The sequence below is a fragment of the Vulpes lagopus genome, chromosome 1 (assembly GCF_018345385.1).
Source record: "Vulpes lagopus strain Blue_001 chromosome 1, ASM1834538v1, whole genome shotgun sequence".
Classification (NCBI taxonomy): Eukaryota; Metazoa; Chordata; class Mammalia; order Carnivora; family Canidae; genus Vulpes; species Vulpes lagopus.
The window spans coordinates 28,988,115-29,011,729 of NC_054824.1; the positions used below are offsets into that span (position 1 = coordinate 28,988,115).

The 23,615-nt window shown below is 35.7% G+C and overlaps 1 protein-coding gene across 14 annotated transcripts in view; it reads left to right on the forward strand.

Moving 5' to 3' along the window:
- Window positions 1-23,615, forward strand: part of SNAP91 (synaptosome associated protein 91) — a 140,368-nt gene that overhangs the window by 89,833 nt on the left and 26,920 nt on the right. For 8 of the 14 annotated variants that reach the window (XM_041724044.1, XM_041724055.1, XM_041724083.1 and 5 more), the window contains 9 exons: window positions 5,657-5,671; window positions 5,818-5,985; window positions 11,788-11,895; window positions 12,534-12,794; window positions 13,031-13,108; window positions 13,269-13,340; window positions 13,766-13,849; window positions 15,112-15,195; window positions 23,245-23,379. In XM_041724044.1, the coding sequence (XP_041579978.1) occupies window positions 5,657-5,671; window positions 5,818-5,985; window positions 11,788-11,895; window positions 12,534-12,794; window positions 13,031-13,108; window positions 13,269-13,340; window positions 13,766-13,849; window positions 15,112-15,195; window positions 23,245-23,379 (1,005 nt within the window). The remainder of the gene's footprint in view (window positions 1-5,656; window positions 5,672-5,817; window positions 5,986-11,787; window positions 11,896-12,533; window positions 12,795-13,030; window positions 13,109-13,268; window positions 13,341-13,765; window positions 13,850-15,111; window positions 15,196-23,244; window positions 23,380-23,615) is intronic. The other 6 variants (XM_041724088.1, XM_041724106.1, XM_041724115.1 and 3 more) reach the window with 5 other exon arrangements.

Sequence of the window (23,615 nt, forward strand, 5' to 3'; positions counted from 1 at the left end):
AGCATAGAGATTCCTCAAAAAAATTAAAAATAGGACTACCACATGATTTACTAATCTTACTTCTGAAAGGATACACACACACAAACACACATATCAGAGATATCTGTACTCCCATATTCACTGCAGCATTATACACAATAGCCAATATATGAAAATAACCTAAATGTCTTTCAGTGGGCAAATAGAGAAGGAAAATATGTTTTATATATATGTAAATTCAGTGGAATATTATTCAGCCCTTAAAAAGAAGGAAATCTTCCCATTTTCAAAAGCATGGGTGAACATGTAAGACATTATGCTAAGGGAATAAGCCAGACATAGACAAATATGATCTCACTTGTATTGTGTAATCTAAAAAAGTCAAATTCTCAGAAGCAGAAAGTATATTGATGGTTGGCAGGTGATGGAAAGTAAGGCACAGGATGGGGAGACATTGATCAAAAGGCACAAATTGTCAATTATAAGATGAATAAGTTCAGGAGATCTAATGTATGGCTTGTGACTGTAGTTAATAATACTGTTGTTTACTTGAAATTTGCTGAAATCTTAAGAATTCTCACCATAAGAATAAAGATAGTACCTAAGTAACTATGTGAGGTGATGGATGTGTTAGGTTGGTTGTAATAATCATTTCACAATGTACATGTATGTCAGATCATCACATTGTACATCTTTTTTTTTCTTCCCATTGTACATCTTAAATACATACCTCAGTAAAGCTAAGGTGGGGAAAAGAAACAACACAGGTGAAAAGACAATAATTTGCTGATGAGAAAATCAGTAAGATTATAAAGGTGGTTCAGATAATGTTTTGAGGGACTTGGTATTTATCCATGTTTGAAAAGGAGTGCTAGAATAACTTAACTAGGTTAAATACAAAACTAGTTAATGTCCAGTAGAGCAATAAAGATCGTATCTTGAGGTTATCTTCTCCCAGACAGAATATTACTTGAGTCACTAGTAGGCAAGATCTGTAGCTTTTAATATGTCATTTTGGAATCAGAATCCTTAATTAACATTTAAATTTCCAAAGTCATATAAAGTTGCATTCCCATAGATAATTAAATAATCCTAGCTTGCTAAACAGTGTGTCAGTAGGACATCAGAGTACAAACTATGACCTCTTGATTTTATTTCCAAGTTGTTTTGACAACAAAATAAACAACAGGTAACCAGTCCTGCAATAAATTGCTAATTATAAATATGAGCATTTTAAGTATTAGTGGTTTTCCACTTTAAATATTTAAACCTTCTGTGTTGAACTCCCATGCCTATAGCTATCAGTTTTTTTAAATAAAATTGCTCTTTCAACTTCACTTAACTTTATTAAATTTTATTTGGTAGAAGGGAAGTATTGCTGCTGAGATTTTATAAGTACATTCTTCTGGCTCTCATATTTTCATTCTGAGTTTCATCTTTCCAAAGCGTTTATTTCAATTAATAATTTATTTTCATTACCACAGTATCTTACTATAATTAATTGTATTCTCTGGTTCATTTAAAATGCTTCAAATCCATATCTTTAAATCAGCCCTCTTCGGTCATAATTTCATATAAATGACTTTCAGAGAACTTTTATAATTTAAAACTTAGTGTTAATTATAATTTGTGGGGCCATACAAAAATATTTTCAGTTTTATATGAGTGTATTAAGTCCTTAATTCTGTCAACTATTTCATTCAATAGGTATTCACACTAATTTTTAGAACTTACCGAACATTTAGTGATTTACCTAGAATTTTAATGAATAAACAAACACTAAAACTGTAAACAATCCCCTTTCACCTTATTCTTTGGCATGAAATCGAAGAGGAATACTTCTTCTTTTATTTTATTTTATTTTTTAATTATGTACCAAAAGAATGCCAAGTAAAAAGATAAAGCTAGGTGAAATCTTTTAAAATTTCAGTGAAACATTTCTATTCATTTCCATCTTCAGGCACTTTTTGCCAAGTTACAGTACTCTACAGGATAAGTTATAATAACCAATTTCATTAGAATACATTTCAGTCTTGTTAGAAATAAGTATTGGTGATTGAGGCATTAAGATAGCAGTGGATATATAGGAAAGCAGAATAGTGTGGTTTTAGTCAGGGCTGTTCAACAGGGACATGCAGTTTATGCCTTGCTCAAAGGCTGGACAAGAGGGACTAAACTCTAGCCTGCTTTCTGAGAGTCAAGCTGTGAGCCTTTTCTTCCTTAAGAAAGAAGTACTTTTCTTTTCCTATCTGCCGCTGCTGAGACAGCACTTTTTTATATAGTGCAAAGCTCCTGATAGACTAGCAGAACCTTGGCTCAGGGCCTCATGATCACTTTTTGATAATTAGACAACGTTAGTATTCTGTCTCAAGAAGATATCTGTAACTGCAGTATTTCATAATAGTAGAAAGTCAGGTAGAGAGAAAAATACTAATACATTCTCTAATTCCTAAGCAAAATAGTAAAAACTATAAGCCTTAAGAAATTGAAGTAAACTTGTATAATATGAAATTCAGAAATATTATTAGTTACCTTCAGCTTGCATTTCTCCTATAGATATCCAGTAGTAGTTGAATGTGATGCTAAGTTGTAACAAATATGTTTTGGCTCATTTGACTAAGCAAAAATAAATAAAATCACTTTCTCAATCTTGTTTGATAAAATCAAGCTGCTTCTATTATTGAAGCACATTTTAATTTTGTATAACCTGACAGCAAAATATAAACCTTAAAACTCTTCAGACCTATTTGGATATTCTTATCTGACCATAATGGTAAGAAGATTCATTTTCCAGCAACCATTGGCCACTTCAGGTGTTCATAAATTTCTCTTAAGGGTGTTAGAGGCACTGAAAAATATTGCCATTTTAAGGGACGAATTGTAAATGATATTTTTCCTGTTGGTATAAGACCCAAATTTTAGCAAATTCATATTTTAGTAAACCTAAGGTAAATGTATATATGAGTTGCATTCTGTGGGCTGATAATGAACATGTTTGACTGAAGAAGACAGAGCATTTTTTAAATCCCTACCTTTGGGCTCATAATAAGGAGAGTGTTTTTCTCTTCATAGTAAATTCATCTCTCAGCACAAACAAGTGAGTATGTGATGTATTTCTACGTATCTTAGAAGTGGGAAACAGATAATTTCTCATTATAAATACTTAAGGTGAAATTTCTATTTTCTGAGAAATACAGAATTCCTCTTAGAGTTTTACTATAATTAGTTGACCTAATTAGGGTTTATTAGAATTAAGAGACCTAATAGAAAGTAATAACCAACGTGTATGTGAAGGCTCATCATTATTATGTAATCGTATGACTTTAATAGTTTCCATAGGGAATATTACCCACAGTACAAGCAATTTTAGTGACCTATATTACCATTTTGTTGTTAATTAAATCTGGGGGGATATCTATGAGGTGTTTTGGAAACATGCATATGTTACACACAAATATAGAAAGATTTATAGAAGCTTTGAAATGCATAGTTCTATAATGAAAATTATAACTTGGCTTAAATGTTAGGTATTGCTATTATTACGATTAGCAAGCATCTGATATACTCCAGATATGGTGAGCACTGAAATATATTAACACATTTAATCTTTATAATAACCTAAGAAGTTTAGCTTCGTATCACTGTAAAATTAGATATCCTTATTAATTCAGTGTAGTTCTATTTCTTCAATTACAGTGAATATTTTCTAGAATTTCCATAATGCAAAAAAAAATATTTCTAATTTTGTACTACCTGCCAGTGAATTGAACTCTACTGCTGTGGGTGTTGGGCAGAGGGAGGGCTTATATAGTTTAATTCTTTATAAAAAGTGTTGGCTTTGAGAATAATAACTGTTCCCATCATCCTGAATTAAGGCTTTCTCTTATAGTAGGGAAAATTCTGCATAAAGCAAGACATAAGTAACATAAATTATATTTCATCCAGAAAATTAAGATTTCAGAGACTAAATCCTGTGGCAAAAGTTTCCAACAACTGTTATGCACCAGTATGTTTAATCATACTAGTACGTTTCCCTAGGAAATTATACTTCCCATCTTTCATCATATTGCAGCAAGTTTTAGAACTCTCCATCTGAATAGAACACTAGTCAGAAACATGTGTTTTTAAAAGCATTTTCATCTTTTATACTTCTAAAAAATATTTGTTTCTCTCTCCTTCTAGTATGTGTGAATAGTCTTCTCCTTTCTCACTTACCAAATGTATGAAATAAATTCTCCATTCGCTGTCAAAGACAATAGCAGGTCTGAAAACTGTTAAATCACATGGCATATATGATTTGGTTAGGAAGAGCCTTATCTTAGTGTATCTATAGAGTGCTTTATCTAATATTTATCGGGTTTGCAAATTGCATAGTTAAATGAATGTGGCCATATTTTATGTCAAATTTATGGGTCTCAGTTTTTTAAATGTCTTCTAGAACTTTTAATTTCCTGAGTTCTCATAATTGTTTTTAAGGCTCTTTAAAAAAATAGCTCCCTAATGAGTTCTGATGAAATTTAATTTCCAGTAATATTCATGAATCCAAATATGAGCCCTGGGGTCTATCACAGGACTGGGAATACAAGAATGCTCTTGGACACTCAAAATGTTTCACCTAAAGTCATAGTTCAGTTAAGAATTACCCTTCCTAGGCTTTTTTTTATTTGTATATTTTTTTATTGGTCCTAGGCTTTTTATTTAGGATGCCAACTGTAATCCCACTGTTGAACCTTAAGAAATTATGCATCTCCAAAAGGAATGCAGACTTCAGAAGGCCTGAAAAGTTTGGATGCTACACAATCTGTCACATTCATCTTAAAAATAATTATCATATGTTGTCACAAAATGTTTATAAACAGAAAGATTACCTATCAAATTGAAAAGCATCCAGTAATGCAAAATTTGTGAAGACAAAAATCATGTAGGTTAGGGTTTTTTTTTTCCCCTACCCTCTACACTTGCACTCAGGGTTTTGTTTTTGTTTAAGATTTTATTTATTTATTCATGAGAGAGAGAGAGAGAGAGAGAGAGAGAGAGGCAGAAAGAGAAGCAGGCTCCATGCAGGAAGCCTGACGCTGGACTCGATCCCGGGTCTCCAGGATCATGCCCTGGGCTGAAGGTGGCGCTAACCGCTGAGTCACCTGGGCTGCCCTGCACTCAGGTTTTTTACTACATTTGGCATGTTCTATATGATTAGACTATAGTTATCATAAGGCCTGTATTTATTCTGTGGTATTCTGGACTGAAGTAACACATCAAGTATAAGATTATAATAAAGTTTAATCAACTGCAGTTTCTTATGAATTCATATTTATAGTACATAGTGAAACTAATCAAAGCAGATGAAATGGTAAATCTGGCAAGAAATAAATTGAGTTTGTCAAAGTCATTTAGAGCTGACTTCAGGTAAGTCTCTTGACCTTGCTTGCTCGCCATTTTCCTGTGTATAATATAATACGAAGCTTGGTCTAGAGGATCCCTGTGGTCCCTTCCAGCTCAAACATTCCATAATAATAATAGGTAATACATTATTTTGTAATTGCAAGTGGTCCATAAAGGTGCATAAAGCTAAAATGTCTTCAGTTAGTACCTCGCCCTGCTTGGACATTAGTGTGGTTGCATGTTTCAGCTTTCTCTCTTATTTCTTCATACGCTGACATATAATGGACATCAATAGACCTCTTGGGAGAGGGTGAGTAAAGCTTTATTTTAAACTTGTGTTTTTGAGAGCCTTCCTTCTCTTAATGACTGTCCTTATTTGATCATTTGGAGCCTGGTATATCTTTGTCCTTTCCTCTTCTTGTCTCTTGTTTGTTCTTTGTCTATGGTGCAACATAGATTCTCTGGCTGCACTTTCCTCTGTTCCCTCTGAAGCACAAATTTCAGATCCATTTGCACCAGAACCTACCCCTCCTACTACAACTTCTGAAATTGCAACTGCTTCAGCCTCTGCCTCAACTACTACAACTGTCACTGCTGTCACTGCTGACGTGGATCTTTTTGGAGGTTAGTCAGTCACATCACTGTTTTGTCCTTTTCCTGCCAGGTTTGCTAAAATCACCTTAGAGTTAAGGTGCTTAAAAATGTTTATATTACATAACAGCATGTCAGTGTTTAACAATTTTTTACATGTTTCTTCATATATATTTATCTTCACTTAACTTTATCAACTTTATCTTCACTTAATTTTAGTGATTTTAGAGTAAAGATTGTAATGCATTAGGCCCATGTGATTTTTCCATTACTTAAAAGTGAAGATTTAAGTTGCTATTAGAACCCTTACCCCATATATGCTCCTGCCCCACAGTATCAATATTAAGGTGATACCTGATCTCTCTATCATATTTAGGTTTGACTTTTTGACCATAATCAAACTGGCTGAATGAATAATACTTGGAGAATATGGAATGAGAAGTCCTGGCTTAAGTTACTTTTTAAGATGTAAGACAAAAAAATCATCTAAGAGTAGTTCAGATTTGGATGTCTCTGAAGAGAGTTTAGGGATATGCCCATTTTTGTAACTGTAAGCTTGTTCTGTATAAGCAAAAACTTGGATCATCTTTGGCATTGGAACTCTGAGAGATCATTTGATACAACGCTCAAAATGCTGATTGAAAACAGGTTTAGATCAGGATTTGAAATGATTGCCTGAAAATATACTTCACATGCAAATATAAATTCTGACAGAGTTGACTTACAGCTATGAAGTTAAGTCAGGTATCCTAGACTCTGGCAGTATTATATGCCTGGACCTGATGAACCATCTGAAGCATGTGTATTTACATATTCCCATCTGAGTGGTACTAATGTCCACACCTGGAGAAGTGCTCATATCAAATATATACATCGAGTCGTGTTATAGTCATCATAGTCTTGTATTTCTCCATTACCATATAACATCTTTCCCAGGGCATTTTGAGAATATGGTAAAGAAATTGGAGGAGGCAAATGATGGGGAGAGCAGGAGAGATTTGGCAAGCTCTGGTGGAGTTAATATATTCCCCTGGGAGCATACACTTACACACTGCCACATACCACTGTGCTACCTGCCTTGCCCCAGTCTCTGAGCTTTGCTAACATTGTCTAAGACAAGGAGCACTCAGCTGGACATGGCATTGTTGCCACTCATTCACACGAAGAAATTGCTACTGCCCTGCTGCACTGCCATTCCTATTATAGGAGAAAAGTGGTTTTTTTTTAAAAGGAGAAAGGGGTTTGCAGGCTCCTCAGTATTTTATTAAAAATAGTGAACCACTAGCAAAAGTTAGTTTTTCAGTTATGCATCTATAACTTCTGAGACCAAATATTAAATTTTTAGCTTAAGTTTGTAAAATCAACTTCTTTACCTCCTCTCCGCCATCCCCTCCATTTGTATTGCGGATGGGTGGTTTCTCATAGGCTTATATTGACAAAAACTTCAAGGAAAATATGAACAGAATGGATAACTATTTCATGCTTAAACATTTCTAGATCTTTAGGTATTTAGATTTTTGTTTTTCAGTCTATTTGTAAGAAACTTAATTGCCTTTAAGAAATCAGTCAACTCCATCTTGCTTCCCTCATGGCTCTCTAGATTACTAACACCCAATATATTGCTTTGAAATAGTCTTTGTGCCATCATGCTGTTTGTGTTGATCACTCATTACAGATTTTTCTACATTCATCACGCAGAAAAATCCATATGTTTGTGAACATTTTCATTTTTTTTCTATCCTGAAATACAAATTTAAAAACTAATACTAAAGAAAACAGTATAACTTAATACCAAAGAATGGAGCTCTCCTTGTGATTTTACCAATATCCTTTCAAGTCATCTGGCTATAGGTAAAATGAGTACATCTATAAATCTTGTCACAGTTATTTTTATTGATATGGATAGTCCCATAACTGTCTTCTAACCTCTGACAGCTATAAAATCTCTATCGTTTATGGTCAAGAGTCTATATATGTCACTTCCTGTTATGTAGTTTTCAATGATATTCCCTAATTTATTTCATGCTCTTTATTGATTTATATGGAATCATTTAGAGATGGGCCATGCTGTGTGGCCATTTTTTTTCTTATTTTTTGTCACTGAAATCAGTAAGTGATAGAACTTTTTTTTTTTTTGATAGAACTCTTAAATACAGTAAGGGCACCGCATATTTTGTTTCCATGACTTCAAACCATGTGCTTTTGAGGTTTTATCTAGTTTGTACAGCAGTACTAAATAGATATCTTTAGAAATAAGTTAAAGATACTTAATTTCTGAAAAGTCATTGATTAATTTCATGAATATGAAATACGCGAACATTGATATTTTCTGTGTATTCTCATTACAAATTTGAAAAATAGGAAATATTATTTTTAAATATTCAGATTGATACCCCACATAACATTTTAGTTCAATGTAAGTTATTAAAAACTTTTTTTCAGAAACATTATATTTATTAAATGCTTTATTTGTTAAAGTGAACTTTTAAGGAAAAAATCTATTTTCTGTGGTCAGGCAAACCACCTGCAAGATAGTATCATGTTTTTAAAAAATCAATAAAATGTACAGATATTGATAAAAGATAAACTTCCTTAAAATATCCTATTTTTCACTCACGAAAACTTTACTAACGGCAGTACATTAGTTTGTGACAACACAGGGATTTTTAAGTACTAGAATGCTAAATTGATACTAATTCCTCTACACATTCACCAGGGTACCCTTTTAATCACCTGAATCAATTTGTGAGCAAGCTTTCATGAGGACATAGTTGGTGAGCATGGAACCACGTGGCTCGAAAAACCAGAGAACGTTAACTCACAAGCCTTTCATTTGCACAAGGTGGTTGACAAACTAAGTTAATCTTCCTTGTAACCAGTACTTAAAAATAAGCACTTAAAAGTAGATTTCATGTAAGAGTCTTATAATCTGGGAACTTTGAGGAAGACTAGAAGGTTGACTTTCAGGCTATTGACAATGATTGAAACCTTTGTGCCAAATACATAATTTAAAGATGGTTTGTGCCTGGGGAAAATGGAGAGCATTCAGGCTGGGGAAAATCACAGCTATTTGAAATTTTTGGAAAGGTAGTCACATGTTTAAAAACTTTAAGAGAAAATTCTTCCTAGATTGCTAGAGGGGAAAAAAAAGACTGGTTTGTAGCAATGTCAGGGAGACTATTTTGCTGGGGAAGGTCTGGACTGGGTTTATAATTGTAGTACAGCAAGAATGTGCATTTCCAGGAAATAGCACTGGTCGAAAATAGGCAGAATGTAAAAATGAATTGCAAATGGGAAACAAGGGAAAGAGAACTTGATTGGAAAGAGCTTAAGTCTTCAAAACTGGAAGGATAATGCTGCCATTGATAATGAAAGAAAGCTAAACAAGTTCTGTTAAACAAGTTCTGTTTTTATTAATTAAAAAAAAATGTATTCCCTCTCACAGTTCTGGGGCAACTGAGCTCTTCTAGACAGTTCTCATTCCAGGCCTTCTTCCTGGCTAGTCAGGCAGTGACTGGGGCTGGGGTATTCTGCAGTCCTACTTATGCAAATCTCTCCCTCCTGGCCTAAGACTTAGCGGATAAGACCTGGAGCAGCTAGGCTCCTGTCTTTAAGAGAAGTTCTGATGGGACTAGATAAGTTTATAATGTTTAGTTAAGTAACAGGAGAAGCATTAAAAGGAGATGTCTTGCTGACAGGGAAGGAAAAAAAACCTCTTCTGAGGACATGGTTACAAATTTGGGTTTCACTCACTTACACATGGATAATAATCGAAGAGGCTAGCCCATGGATATTTATTTGACCCCCCCAACACTGATGTAACTGGTGTTTATTCCATCCTACAAAGACGAAATAGTATAGCGTGCCATGGTTCATGACAATGTGGCATGGTAGTTAAACACACAAACCTCCATCGGTTTGCCACCAAATCCTGACTCCACCATTTGCCTGTTTTGTGACCTTGGTCAAGTCACTTAGACTTTGTTCTCTTTTCCACAAGGTGGAGATAATAGAACCTATATTGTGAGATACTTACAGGAATTAAATTTAATAATGTACATAAAATATTTACCCAGTGACTGGCACATAAATACTAATGACCGCTCTTCCTGTTTTTACTAGTTCTAGTATTATTAGCCTCAGTTCTAGGTTTTACGGGAATCAAAAGAAAGAAAACAGACCTGACTTGTGGCAAAATACTTTCAAGCCCTACCAGCTTCCTCTTATGGTCTCTTGTGTACTGCCACAGCTCTTAGGGTTTTCAGATTGCTCTAAGCCCTCTATTACAGTCTTTCGCATTGCATCTGGGGAAGCAAGCCTGGCCTATCCATACTCCAGTTTTATGTGGCCTCTCCCCGGACAGATCTCTACTTTTCAGGAATCCTACTCCCTTGTGTAGCTGAGAGCTGAGAGAGGCAAGCAGATCAAATAAATCTGTAAGATAAGAACAACTAACTGTCTCGTGTCTTCTAAAGATATTTGTGTTTTTGTAAAGGACCTTTTAACCCAAGTGTCCAATTAGTGTTTGTTGTTCCACTTAGTGCTGGGCCTCAGGACAAGAAAGCAGGAAAGTCTGTTTCATACTCAGATCAGTTTGGAACATCCTGGGTTAAATTCAGAAACAAGTGCCTTGACTGTAGAGCCATCTACAGCCTAATGTATATTACATAAATCTCCAGTAAAGGGGATATACTGTGTAGAATTTTACAAGCATACTTGAAAAATTATTTTTAACGACCCGAGGAACAGTGTTGTAGGGGGCACTTGTAGATATTGTGGAAGGCAGTATTTTAGAATGAGAAGTCTAGCAGGTAAGTGGCAAATAAGGTGGGTATTTCCAGGAGTTTCTTCTGAGCAAATAATACTAATGATAACTTCATTCTTTTGTACTTTTGAACTATAGAATCTCTTTGAAAACTCCAGGAGTTTTTACCAAATTAACGTGGTTTACTGGCAAAAACATATTGGGTGTTGTTTGTACACATCAGCCATTTATATATTAGGCATTTATAAACTGGGGCTGCCTATATGTTAATGGATTTTCTGCTTAAAAATAGTAATATGCTTATAGTCTTAAAGCACGGAACTATGTTTTTAGTCTGTTGAAAATAGATCATTTTCCAAATAATGAGAGCAATGCAATATTTGAAAACAGTGATAAATTTAAGTTGAAATGAAGGCATTACAGTGTCACTCCCTAATTTTGTTATCTATTTCCTTAAATCCTTGGTGTATATGAAAATGTTTTTCAAGGATAACAAAGACTTAACTTTTATGAATACTTAGTAAACCTTTCATGTTAACAGTGTAATTTTGCCTGTACTAGATCATAAAAAATTTTTTAACTCTAATTACTTGTTTATATTACCATCATGTTTAATTTTATTGACATTAAACAAGACATCTATATTTGGTAGAAACCACAGTCAGAGACATCATAGTAACATAGTGAATGAGTATTAGCTGTACATGAAAGATTAATGTCTTAAATCACATAATAAGGTTATTTTTGTGTTTTAATTTTCACATCCATTAATTTTTAATGTTACATAAAACATGCTTCTCAGAGCCCTTATACAATAAGACTTTTGTTACCCGATGGATCCTAATAGGCTTCAGCAGTATAAACACTGTACCCCTTGCATGTAACTAACACGAAGGAGCGCAAAGTATTATGATTTTGTGACTGCCAACAGTGCATGGGCCATAAGAATGCATTTGAAAAAATTCATGTTGTATAAGGGAGCCTTTTTCGCAATTTAACTTGGTTCTTTTACTATATTTTCTTCTCTTTTTATTCCTTTAATTTCTGTTATTTTAAAAACTGCACCCAAGATGCCTTTGCAGCTTCTCCCGGGGAGGCCCCTGCAGCATCCGAAGGGGCCGCCGTGCCAGCTACCCCAGCCCCCGTAGCCGCAGCACTTGATGCATGTTCAGGAAATGGTGGGTTGACAGTCATGAGCAAGTCTGTTGTTTTTCTGTCCTGATGTGAAACTCCTATAGTGAGATGTGGCCATATGTTTTTCTAACTTTAATTTCTTCTTGAGTATAAAGTATCATTCATCATAACTGAATAAATAGTGCCGGCACTTAAAACATTAAGACAATGAAGTGCATACTTATCAAAATTGACAATTTCTCAAGATTGACAATTTTTGTCAGTGCAAGTATGCTCTCTTAATGTTTTTTGTCCTCTGCTGTTGTATCGTACTCTTTTGTAGCACTGAGTTCTAATAAATAGGCATATTTTAATTAATTTTCAAAGCTACCAAATTTCCCAGATTGAGGATTTGAAGAATAACAGTCTCTAATCCCAGATCATAGGCTAATCTTTATAGTACTTCATAGCATTTCAGTTTCTTAACTTGTGTTACCTACTAAATTTTCTTTTTTTTTCCTTTAGAAAAACATCCTAATCACTGACCCTTGCTAATAAAACAGTAGTTCAACCCAAGCAGCTTAATGCCTAGCTAGTGTGTGAATATCTGTGTCAGGTGTCTCTTACCCATAGATATGACACGTCTCTCTTGTCTCTTTCCTTACTGATGCTGTATGTGTGTCTCCACTTTCCTTTCCACAAGACCCCTTTGCCCCATCTGAAGGTAGTGCAGAGGCTGCACCCGAGTTGGACCTCTTTGCAATGAAGCCACCTGAGACCAGTGTTCCTGTAGTTACCCCTACAGCTAGCACAGCCCCTCCGGTTCCCGCCACTGCTCCTTCTCCTGCTCCCGCTGTTGCAGCTGCCACTGCTGCCACTACCGCCGCCGCCGCTGCCACCACCGCCACCGCCACCACCTCTGCCACCACCACCGCCGCTCCTCCTGCTCTAGATATCTTTGGTGGTAATTTTTTGTTGTTGTTGAACTCTGTCCATCTGGTGGATTAAATTCTGGTACTTGAGATGCCCTGCATACACAACTGTTACTGCATGACAACTGTGTAACAACGTGCTTCTCTAGAAACCATTTGCTACTCCTTACTTCAGAATTCTCCCCAGTGCTAATTCAGAACTGGAAAGCGATGCTATGTCAGGCTGGTTTGTCAAGTTGAGTAAAGGCATGTGTGTTCTTGGTCTTAGATTTGTTTGAGTCTCCTCCTGAAGTCGCTGCGGCGCCTAAACCAGATGCTGCTCCTAGCATAGACCTGTTTGGTACAGGTAAAACTAAATCAACCCTTTTTTTACATTAGTTTCCCCAGATGTTTTCATGATTGAACTCTTTGTGCTCACCTGTGATAATGCATTTGTTAGATATTTAACTTTGATTTCAGCTTTCTACTTACCTCTGCTTGGTTTTGGTTTGTTTCACTTTTGGAAGATGCTTTCTCCTCTCCACCACAAGGGGCCTCTCCTGTGCCTGAGAGTTCTCTCACTGCTGACCTCTTATCCGGTGAGTGCTTCTGCCAAGGCCAAGCCTTCTGACATGTGTGATGGGGGTTATGTGTGGAGAGGTGGATACGGAAACATGCAGATTTGCCTTGTGTCATTTTAAACTCAAATTTCACTTGAAAAAAAAAAATCTCATTTTGGCCCATCACCAACTAAAGAGGTTAATAATTTCAAATCTACTGCTGGTGAAGAGACAACTCCCCCCCACCCCCCATGCTAAAACCTCTGAGTTCAAGAAGTCAAATTTTATTTTCTTCTGGAAAGTCTATATTTTTAAATCTATTTGCTTTCTCTTAACTGGTAAGATTGTCTGCAATCTTACTGCCTGCCGTTAAACATGAAATCCCAAGAAGCCATCTGTCAAGGCTCATGGTTTTATTTTACTTGGGTGACATGCAATTTTTCCTGTTGTGTGCTTCACTGCAGTGGATGCATTTGCAGCACCATCTCCTGCAACCACTGCCTCTCCAGCAAAGGTGGATTCTTCAGGTGTGATAGACCTTTTTGGGGGTGCGTATCTCTCCTCCTTCAACATCTAAAGAGTCTTCCCTCCCCTATTCAGAAGAGTTTTTACATCTTCTGTTTCATTATATTCTATCATTTTTTCTTTAGACTCCAAAGTTACTTCCATCTCTTAACTATAAATTTAAGTTTTTAAGATCTTTTCCATCATTATCTTCATTCTCATCAGTTTGTCATAATTTTCAATGCATGGCCTAATAGAATCAAATCATTTTTCATTTGAAGTCTTTATGTTTTTAACTTTCTGTTCATCCTAATGTAGAGTCAGCTGGTTGGAATTTCCTTCTACTGTTCTTCCTTGGTGATCCTGATCTGTTGGCTAAATCAACATTTCTAAGTTCTTAAAAGTATTCTAAACATTAGATAACTTAGAGTTGAAAACAAATAAGCAGTCCAAACTGAAAACTTAAGATGTAGAGCCATACATTATTCTGTGGGGTTCATTTATGTTGAGCGTAATATTTTAAAATCCTTCCAGAGAATTAGATGTTGCACTGATTTAAATGTATTTTCCCCTTACTTTGTATATTATCTGAAGGCAGGGAGATGTACTGAATTAACTCTTGCACTAATTTGGGTGATGCATTTAAAGTCTTTTATTAGCAGTAAATTTATAGGGAAAAGTACTGGTTTGAAGTGATTTCTTCATGAATGTCCATAAATGTTATGCCACAGGCTAAAATACCATTCTTAGCAAATTAAAACCGCATTGAGTACCGTACATTGCAGCATCATGGTATATGCCATGATGGGTCATGAGGAGTACAATTGTGTCAACAGTCTCGGACATTTAGGAGCTCAAATCTTGTGGCAAATAAACACTGAACTTTAATAAATGGGTACAAGTAGGGCTGCTGCTGCTTGAATTAGGTTTGTTAATTTTTTTTCTAAGTTTAATAGAGTTCTAATTGGGGAAATTCTGTTGTATTGTCTTTGGGAAAAATTTTTTAAACCTCAGTCCTATTTTAAGAGATGAGAGGATCTCATCTAAAACTTTTATTTTTAAAAACAAAAATTGCCTTACTTTTACAAAGAGGTGTTAATCTGAAATATTCTAGGAATCTTTTTTGAGAGAATAAACTGGTTAGAGCATAATTCAGTTTACTCAGTCATTTGACATATCCACAGGCAACACACTCATCACAGAAAGTGTCACGTCTATGCATTTCTTGGCAAAACACTTAATTTTCTTACTGTACTTACTGTTTACACTCTTTTACTTTTTTTGCTGCACAATGGATAATGGGTAGATGCATTTGGAAGTAGTGCTTCTGAACCCCAACCTGCACCTCAGGCTGCTTCTAGTTCATCAGCATCGGCAGACCTACTAGCTGGTAATTAATTAAATTAAAATAAAATGGTATTTTGTGAAAGTTAAGTTTGCATATATCTTTATGAGTAACAGATATGTAAATTTCAAGGTGCATGTTTTCTTTCCCTTTTGAGACATAAAATTGAAAAACAAAACACTGTGTAATAAAAAGTTATTTCTCAGGATTTTATGAAATGAGTATTTAAAATCACAATTATATACAAGTCACCCCTGTGGTTCCTTGGATGCTCCTTAATGCCTTACTTTCAGTACATTTCTTTTTGTTTACTAAAGAAGTATTATGCTTATGTAGCAAATTTTATCTTGTATTGACTCTGCCCATTTTTTAAAGGAATTTTTGTGGAAAGATACCATTATGCTTGACAATTGATTCTGTAACATGAATCACTCTAAAAGAAACTGTCATAGATTTCCACCAGGGTTGAAGCTGCCACTATCTATGCCACTTTTTTAACTAGTTGATTTTTTTTTTTTTATCTGAAAACCTCTTCAAAGATCGCAGTTAACAGAGAGTTGAAGTGTGAAGTAGACTTGTACAAGATGCCTAGGATTATTACTTATTACCAGAATGATATAGATAAAAGAGGACATTTCAAATGCTCATAGATAGTAAAAGTCAACCATCAGTCTTCATTGGAGGCAGGGCAAAGTGTGCTTAATGATAGCCAGATCTAGAAATTACTATTTTTACAAGCAAAGCATTTGCCATATGCAAGACCACAATAGTAAGTTTCAGGCTCAAGTTATCAAACTCATAAGACACTGGCACTTTACCTCACTCTGACTTGATTTAGAAGGGTATATAACAGGAAGTGCAGCAGTAGCACCACAGAAGCCTCAGATACTCAGATGCAGCTTCCAGTGCCCCTCCCCAGGCACCACGAGGGATGCATTTTGGTCATAATGTTGGCAGGGGATTGATGAGAGTGTGGGTCACATCAGCACAAGGAAGTTGCCATGTTCAGAGTCTCTCAAGTTAACTTTCCTGCTGATCATGTTACCCTTGAAAGAGTGACTAGGTTTCACTCTTTCATGTAATGAACAGTCCTGGCCAGGTACAGCAGGCACAGCACATTCATTCTTGGATTAGTAATGAGTAATGACCTCATGAAATGACCCTGGTCACCTTTCAGTATTACAGGAAGTTTGGTATGAGGTCCAATCTTTTCTCAAGAGGCCAGAAAGGGTAAGCACAGCCCAGCTGCTACCCTTCCTTTCCATCAGTCATTCAGACTAGCTAGTTAGCCATCTTTCTTGGGAGTGATAGCAGTGCATTTGTGTCTGTCCTCTCCTCTTCAGACTCAGACTACCCTGATTAAATATGACACTCCTGGTTGCTGAATCCCCTTCATACCAGTGACTGCCAGCTGGTATTTTTCTGAATAGTGAAGAACCAGAGTTCCACTGTGATGTCACTGTGGACTTTGGAAGCTGCAGATATGATAAAAGGCAGTGCACTTAACGCAAAACATAGTTGGTTATTTGGGGAAAAAATACTAGCTTACTTGGCTTTTCTTCTGCCCTGGGTATTCTTCCTAGAGTCTTCAAATTGGTCATAAAACCTTCAAGCTCTTATAAAACCAATAACCTTAATTCAGGTTTTCAAGGTTCAGTAATGGGTTTTTAACAGGCCACAGAAATAGCATAGTTTTAAATGGTTATTTGGGGAAGATGACCTTGTCAATTTCAAAATGAGTGTACTGATTATAAGCCTTTGGCTTTGCAGTTGTAATTGAGGTTGAGATGGCATATGAAATCAAATGCTCTAGCTTTTTGGAGCATTTTTGGAGAGTTCTAAGAAGTCTTTTCGTTCTTGGGGTTACCTCCTTTCTTGCCACAGACCCTAATGAGGAGTTGTAAGACTATCAGATAGGAGCCTGGCAGGAGCCTGGTCCGTCATGTTAAGCGCCTCCAGACTGCAAAGCCACATTGTCCTCAATCCATTTAACCCCCTTGTGCTTCCAGGGCTGAAACCTGAGATCTTTTGTTTCCTAGAGCCAGGAACACTGGAAGTAGGTACAGAGAGTCTGGTCAAAGCCTGTGGGAAAAAACAATGTTCTCTTCCAATTCAAAGTCAGAAGTCAGCGGCAAGGCCAAGAGATTTGATTCTGGGAGTGAGATAGGATCTAAAACACACCTGAAACAAACAGGAAGTTTCATCAGCTACTGCCAAATGCAGCATCAAGGACCTCCGTTTCAGCTGCACAGCTCTGTGTATGAGGATGTCTCAGAAGGAAAGTACATGAAAAGTGCATGTTAGAACACTTCACCAAAAGCAATCTTAAAATGTCCATCCTGAAATCTTAGTAAAATCGGATAGAAAAGGAAAAATCAGTGATGAAAGTGACCATGTCACTTACATAGGTTTTATTGACTGTACACGTCCCATTTTTTCCACTGCATCATCTTGTGACTTATTTAGTGATGGGAAAGTATTTTGTGCATCTTTTCTTCTTTCTCTGTTTTTTTTTTAATCTGAACAGATTAATTTTAATGTAAGTAGGTGGGAATGAGTTTTAATGTCTGGCTTGCTTTACAAACAATTCTTGTAATTTAATTTGTACATATTTGAGTCTGATTTACCTCGCATGAGGCCTACTATTCTTTTACCTTATATCCTGATATAAGAGATTTTAAATTCTAATTTTTCTAGGTCTTAATTGTTTGGGCTTGTTTTTTATAGTTTTTCTGTTTTGCTTATAGAAAAATGTTTCTCATACTTGTTCAGGTAACAAAACAGCAAGAATCCATGTTCTCATTAAAGAATATCATAGAATATTAATGTAATTTTATACTATGAACTAGAAGCAACTTTCCTAGCCAAAAAAAAGAAAAAAACCCTGCTAAATGTACACAGTATAAAACCCCAGTCACATTTGTATATTTAATCTAGCTGACAGTGGCTATTTCAGAGTTTTCAAATTGCCCAGACATTTGTGTTGAATGAATATCAATGGTAGAACAAATATTTGGGGCACTGTGTTATGGTAATTTACAGTGAAGCTTAACATGTGTTAGTTATACTTGTATGTGTGTCTATGGAGAGAGAACAGTTAAGTCCACAAGCTGTTGAAATAAAAAGGAACGTTTTTTTGTTGTTGTTTTAGGATAAATGAGCCCAATCATAGATAATAAGTCCACAAATATCAGATCAAAAGTAAGAATTTGAACCAAAAAAGAGAAAAAGTTGTATTTTGTGAGTATTTAGAATCTTCTATTATTCACTTTCAGCAATAAAACTATTTTGTGAGAATAAAAGAAAAATAATACACATATATTGTAATGGAAAGTGTACTCTCTAAAAGTAGCATTGGTTGCTGAACAAGGGCTCTTGCTCCTCCAACTTTTTTTTTGAGGGAATAAATTTACATATATGTAACAAGGGAAATGCAATAAATATGTAGTATAATTAAATGTTTAAAATGATTTTTAGAGGGGTCCTTGGGTGGCGCAGCGGTTTGGCGCCTGCCTTTGGCCCAGGGCGCTATCCTGGAGACCCGGGATCGAATCCCACATCGGGCTCCCGGTGCGTGGAGCCTGCTTCTCCCTCTGCCTATGTCTCTGCCTCTCTCTCTCCCTCTCTGTGACTATCATAAATAAATAAAAATTAAAAAAAATAAAATAAAATGATTTTTAGAGATTTTAAACCAAAAATTAAGAATCATCTCAAAATTGGGGAGGAAAGCTTTGCCAAAAAATTGTATATAATTTAAAACTAGAAAACAAAGACTAAATGGATCGTTTTAAATTGGGCATATCTTTCATAAAAACTGGTTATTCTTCTTTATTCAAATTTACCACTAGAACTTTCAAATAATACCAATTCCAGAATTAAATTGTGCATGAAATATCACCTGAGTCATCTTCTACCCTGTAAGTAAAAATTTCAAGTTCTGTTGGTGTATCCAAAGTGGTTAAACCTGAGACTATTCTAGAAAAGACAGCTGTTTTGACCAATAAGAACAGGCTTGAAGAATCTCCAAATCATTGAGATTATTGGTAGGATGCAAATATTATCCAGATCTGGGATAGTCTTACTGGAAACATGAAAGTAAAGTTTGTATCAAATAAAAGGAAATATTGTTTCATGCAGTGAACAATAAAGCTCTTAAATTCCTCTTAAGATACACCACCTGAAAACTTAGATGTCTGAAATATATAGATTTCTGGATGACAGATGTAAAAATGGATTCTTAAGGGAGATTAGATGTTTTATGCCTAACTTCTCAGGTTGACAGCAAGCAGGAAAACCATGTTCTTCCATAATAGACACAATTCTAGAGTGACCGCACCATAAATTTGTACTAGTGTAGGAATGTGCCACATCCTATCTATCCTATCTTTAATTCCAAAGGCAGAGAAAAATATGGGCCAGTCTTATGAGACCCTTTGTAGTTTTGCATTCTGTTAACCACATGACACAGATGACTTTTTAGCAGAACCACAGAGGTCTTTGAACTGATTTAAAATGTAAAAATGTTCAGGGTGGAGTTAATAACATAATATCCACTGAATGGGAAGATGTACAGAGAACCAACTATTTCATACTCTAAGGGGGTGGGGGAAGCTGTCTGAAACACGTCAGACAAAAGGCTATTATTCCTAGAAATATTGGCTATCTCAGATTGATCTTAGAAAATGGAATTTGTTAACAGCTGACTATATTACAAGATAAGTGAGATGACATCATCTTTAACATATTTGAGTGTGGGGGTGGTATGTGGGAGTGTGTTTATCTACCAGTAGGTTTAAAATTTCACTCTCCTGACCCAAGTGATATATCAACTGTGACTGTCAGTTTTGATATGTCTATTAATAGAACTTCCTTAAGGGTGTAGGCTGTTCCCTTTAGAAAGATTCATAAGATCAACTATCTGTGACAAAAGAGTGTGTTTATAGATGGTTGAGCACTTGAAGAGAGATGGAGATTCAGTTATAGCGTAAGACAGTCCAAATATGCCTGCAGGATATCTGGAAGCCTATGATTGTTACCTTCAACTCCATAGAATATCTTTCTTAATATAATTTAGAACCATATAGAAAGATTAGTGGTTTGGGTTTTCTTGTTATGTCTATTCCAGGGCTCTAAAACTTTTCACTTAACAGAAGGAGTTTCCCTTGTTAATATCTATAATTTTCCCATTTAACCCTTCATTTAGAATATAGCAGATTTTTTTCTTTGATATAATCAGTTGGTTATCTTATATCACTTTATAGCTTTTTAAGTAGTTCAGATTTATGAGGGCACCTACTTCGTAAGAACTGAATTTAATGGGGAAAAGTCTTATCTTTCTAGATCTCTCTCAAGTTCATAATCCTGCAGGAAAGAGTATAACCCTGGAGTTACTCCCCACTATGGAAAAGAGGCCATGTAGTAATGTGGTAAAGAGCCCAACCTCTGGATGATTCCCGTGTGGAATCCTGGCTCTTATTTGCTGTCATTTGACCTTAGGCAGATTACTTAACTTCTCTGGCCTCAGTGTCTTCTTCTGTGAAACTTCACAGATTTGTTGTGAGGATTAAATGTTTTGGTTTGAACAATATAAACCTGTTTTTGTAGGACCAAAATGATTAAATATTTATTAGCGATCCATATGGTTCATATGGTTCAACCTAAAAAAAAAAAATGCTTAAAATAGTAACCCTGCTGGTATTTAGTAAGCCTCATGCCAGTGTTGGCTTTTACCCTTCACTTTCTTAGAGAAGTCATTAATTTTTTTTTAATTATTCACCTATGAATGTGATCTTATCTCTATGAACTTATCTCATGAAACTCAGTAGCACTAAGCAGATGAGCCTAGTGTAAATGCTCATTTTTCTTTTTCTACTACTGAATCTTGGATGGCCTTTGCATCCTTTCTTCCACTCACAGAAAGACAGGCTTTAAACAGATGATCAAAAGGTTTTTTCCAACACTAAATGCTGCGATTGTAGAATAAATTGTCTCTTCTTGGTCCAGTTTTAAGAAACCGAGAGTCAAGAACAGCTGTTTGCACATCCATCTATTACAAAGAGAACCACACCACAGAAAAATTACCTCAAGTAAGCACAGCCATATTCGAACTTGAGGTGTGGGATGTTTCCAAGAAGTCAGCATCAGCATAACTCAATCTCCCTAAAACCAAACAATCCCATCCACAGAAATAATTACTTCTAGCCTATCTTTGCTTCAAAGTATTAGTTCTTAAAGATCTAGAGAATGTCTTTTGTTCATTTAGGAAATTTACATAATGCCTATGTCACTAAAATACTAAAATCAGTTCAGGTAGCCACTATGAGCTTTAAAGACCATCCTCTATTAGATAACAGTTTTCAAATTGCATTTTTAATACATATGCAAGAAAAGCCTAAACTTGTGCCATTATCAATGTCTGGGAGCAATACGACTTGAATGTTATTGCCTGCTTTAGAAAATAGCCGGAGAATTTCAGTGGAAGTCATTTTCCAAATTACAAAGTAGTTCTATAGAATGAAAATTTAAGGATTTTTTAAAGCATTCTTTGTTTTTACAAGAAGTTTGTAAAAAAGAGGAGATGTGACTAGATTAGAAGGAATATTTATACCCAAACAATATAGAAGAGACTTTGGAAGTAAATTCTTTGATAATAGAATATCTTTCAGTGTCTTATTAAGAAACCACTGCCTTCACTGGTTGCTTGTTTTGTACAAAAGCAGTACAGAGTGAACTTTGTTTCTGTTTCTATCTGTTGTTTGAGAGAAATTACTTGCTTCCAGCCTTCAAAAGGTAAATAATTTGAAGTCTGGTTACCTTACAGTGGCCTTTGATTCCTCTGTACCTTTTATATTCAGAAGTGTGTGTATGCAGTAAAGAGTAATTCCATGTCTTAGGCATTGTGCTGAATATTGGTGAAAAACAGAAGACACAGTTCCTGACACCAAAAAGCCATCCCCAGAGTGGGAGCTTGCGGATGGAAATAAAGACATGTGATGGGAATGGGATGGAGAGATGTATCCAATATGGAGGACACAGAGGCAGAGCATGTAACTCAAGCATACTTGGAGTCAGGGGTGGCATAGCTGTGGGTGACAGTATCAGTCCAAGAGGCCCTCCTGGAGTGGGCATCTGACTCCATGAGGTGTTAGGAAGGGAGAGAGGGACAGAGACAAAAGAGCTTGATTGCTATGCAAAGGAATCTGCATTATATGAATCTGAAAGTTATGGTAGTGAAGGACTTTAGACAAGTAACTTTGTCAGTGTTTTCCATTCAGAAACGTCAGTCTAGTTGCACAGCAGAGATTAGATTGGGGGGGGGGGTCCAGGGTAGAGGCAGGAAGCCCCTCTGGGTGGCTGTTTATAAATCCTGAGAGCTAATGTGAAGGATCCCAAATTTAGCAGCAGTGGGACTAGAACATGTAGGAAAGATATTAAGGAGGACTTGGTGGCAGAGTTCCTGCATATTTTTCTGATTTTTTTTTATTATACTGAGCCAATGTGTACAACTAAGCATTTTCTAGCTTACTTGGTATTGTGACTTGAAGAAACAAAATTTTAATGTAATAGGATTATCTCAGTTTTAACCCTCCTGAGATTTTTTTTAAGTTTTATGTAGTTCTGTTGTAATAATAAGTTTGGTTGCCACAGGTTCTCTTAACAAGGGTATGTATTCTTAAGTGCTATCTTATTTCTAATTAACTTTAGTCTCATTAATACATGACAAAACTGGCAGTTCCCAGAGAGGAGGTTAGGAGGGGAGGGGTTGTGAAATAGGTGATAGGGATTAAAGAGTACTTATGATGAGCACTGACTAATGTATAGAATTGTTGATTCACTATACGGTACCCCTGAAACACTAGTGTAATATTGAATGTTGTACTTGAATTTAAAAAATAAATGAAAATCTTTAAAAAATATATGACAGATACCAAGATACATGAAAAACTTTTTAAAAACTAACTTCCCAGGTTTTACTGACTTCTCGTCTATCTATATTGATTCAGTCTCCTATGACTCTTCCTGTCTAGTTTTCTGGCCTTTAACTACCTCTAGTTATTTCCATTTATATTTTTCTGGGACTGTTTGTTTCCTCAGGATTTGGGGGTTCTTTTATGGCCCCTTCTCCATCACCAGTGACTCCAGCTCAGAATAACCTGCTACAGCCCAATTTTGAGGCAGCTTTTGGAACAACGCCTTCAACTTCTAGCAGCAGCTCCTTTGATCCATCAGGTGAGGCAGTGATTTTCAAATGTTCTTTTCATATATTCTGATTGTAAAATAGCCCACCTAAGGTTAGTATGATATCAGGAAACTTCTAAGCAGATATTGAGTGACGACCTGGTTTTAAAGCTTTAATGAATCTCTTATTCTGTATTTTAAGTATATATTTTCAGTACATTTTGGAAGATTTAAGGATAACCTGTAATCCTTTTCTGTGTTTCTGTTTCAATTTTTAGCAGAAATCT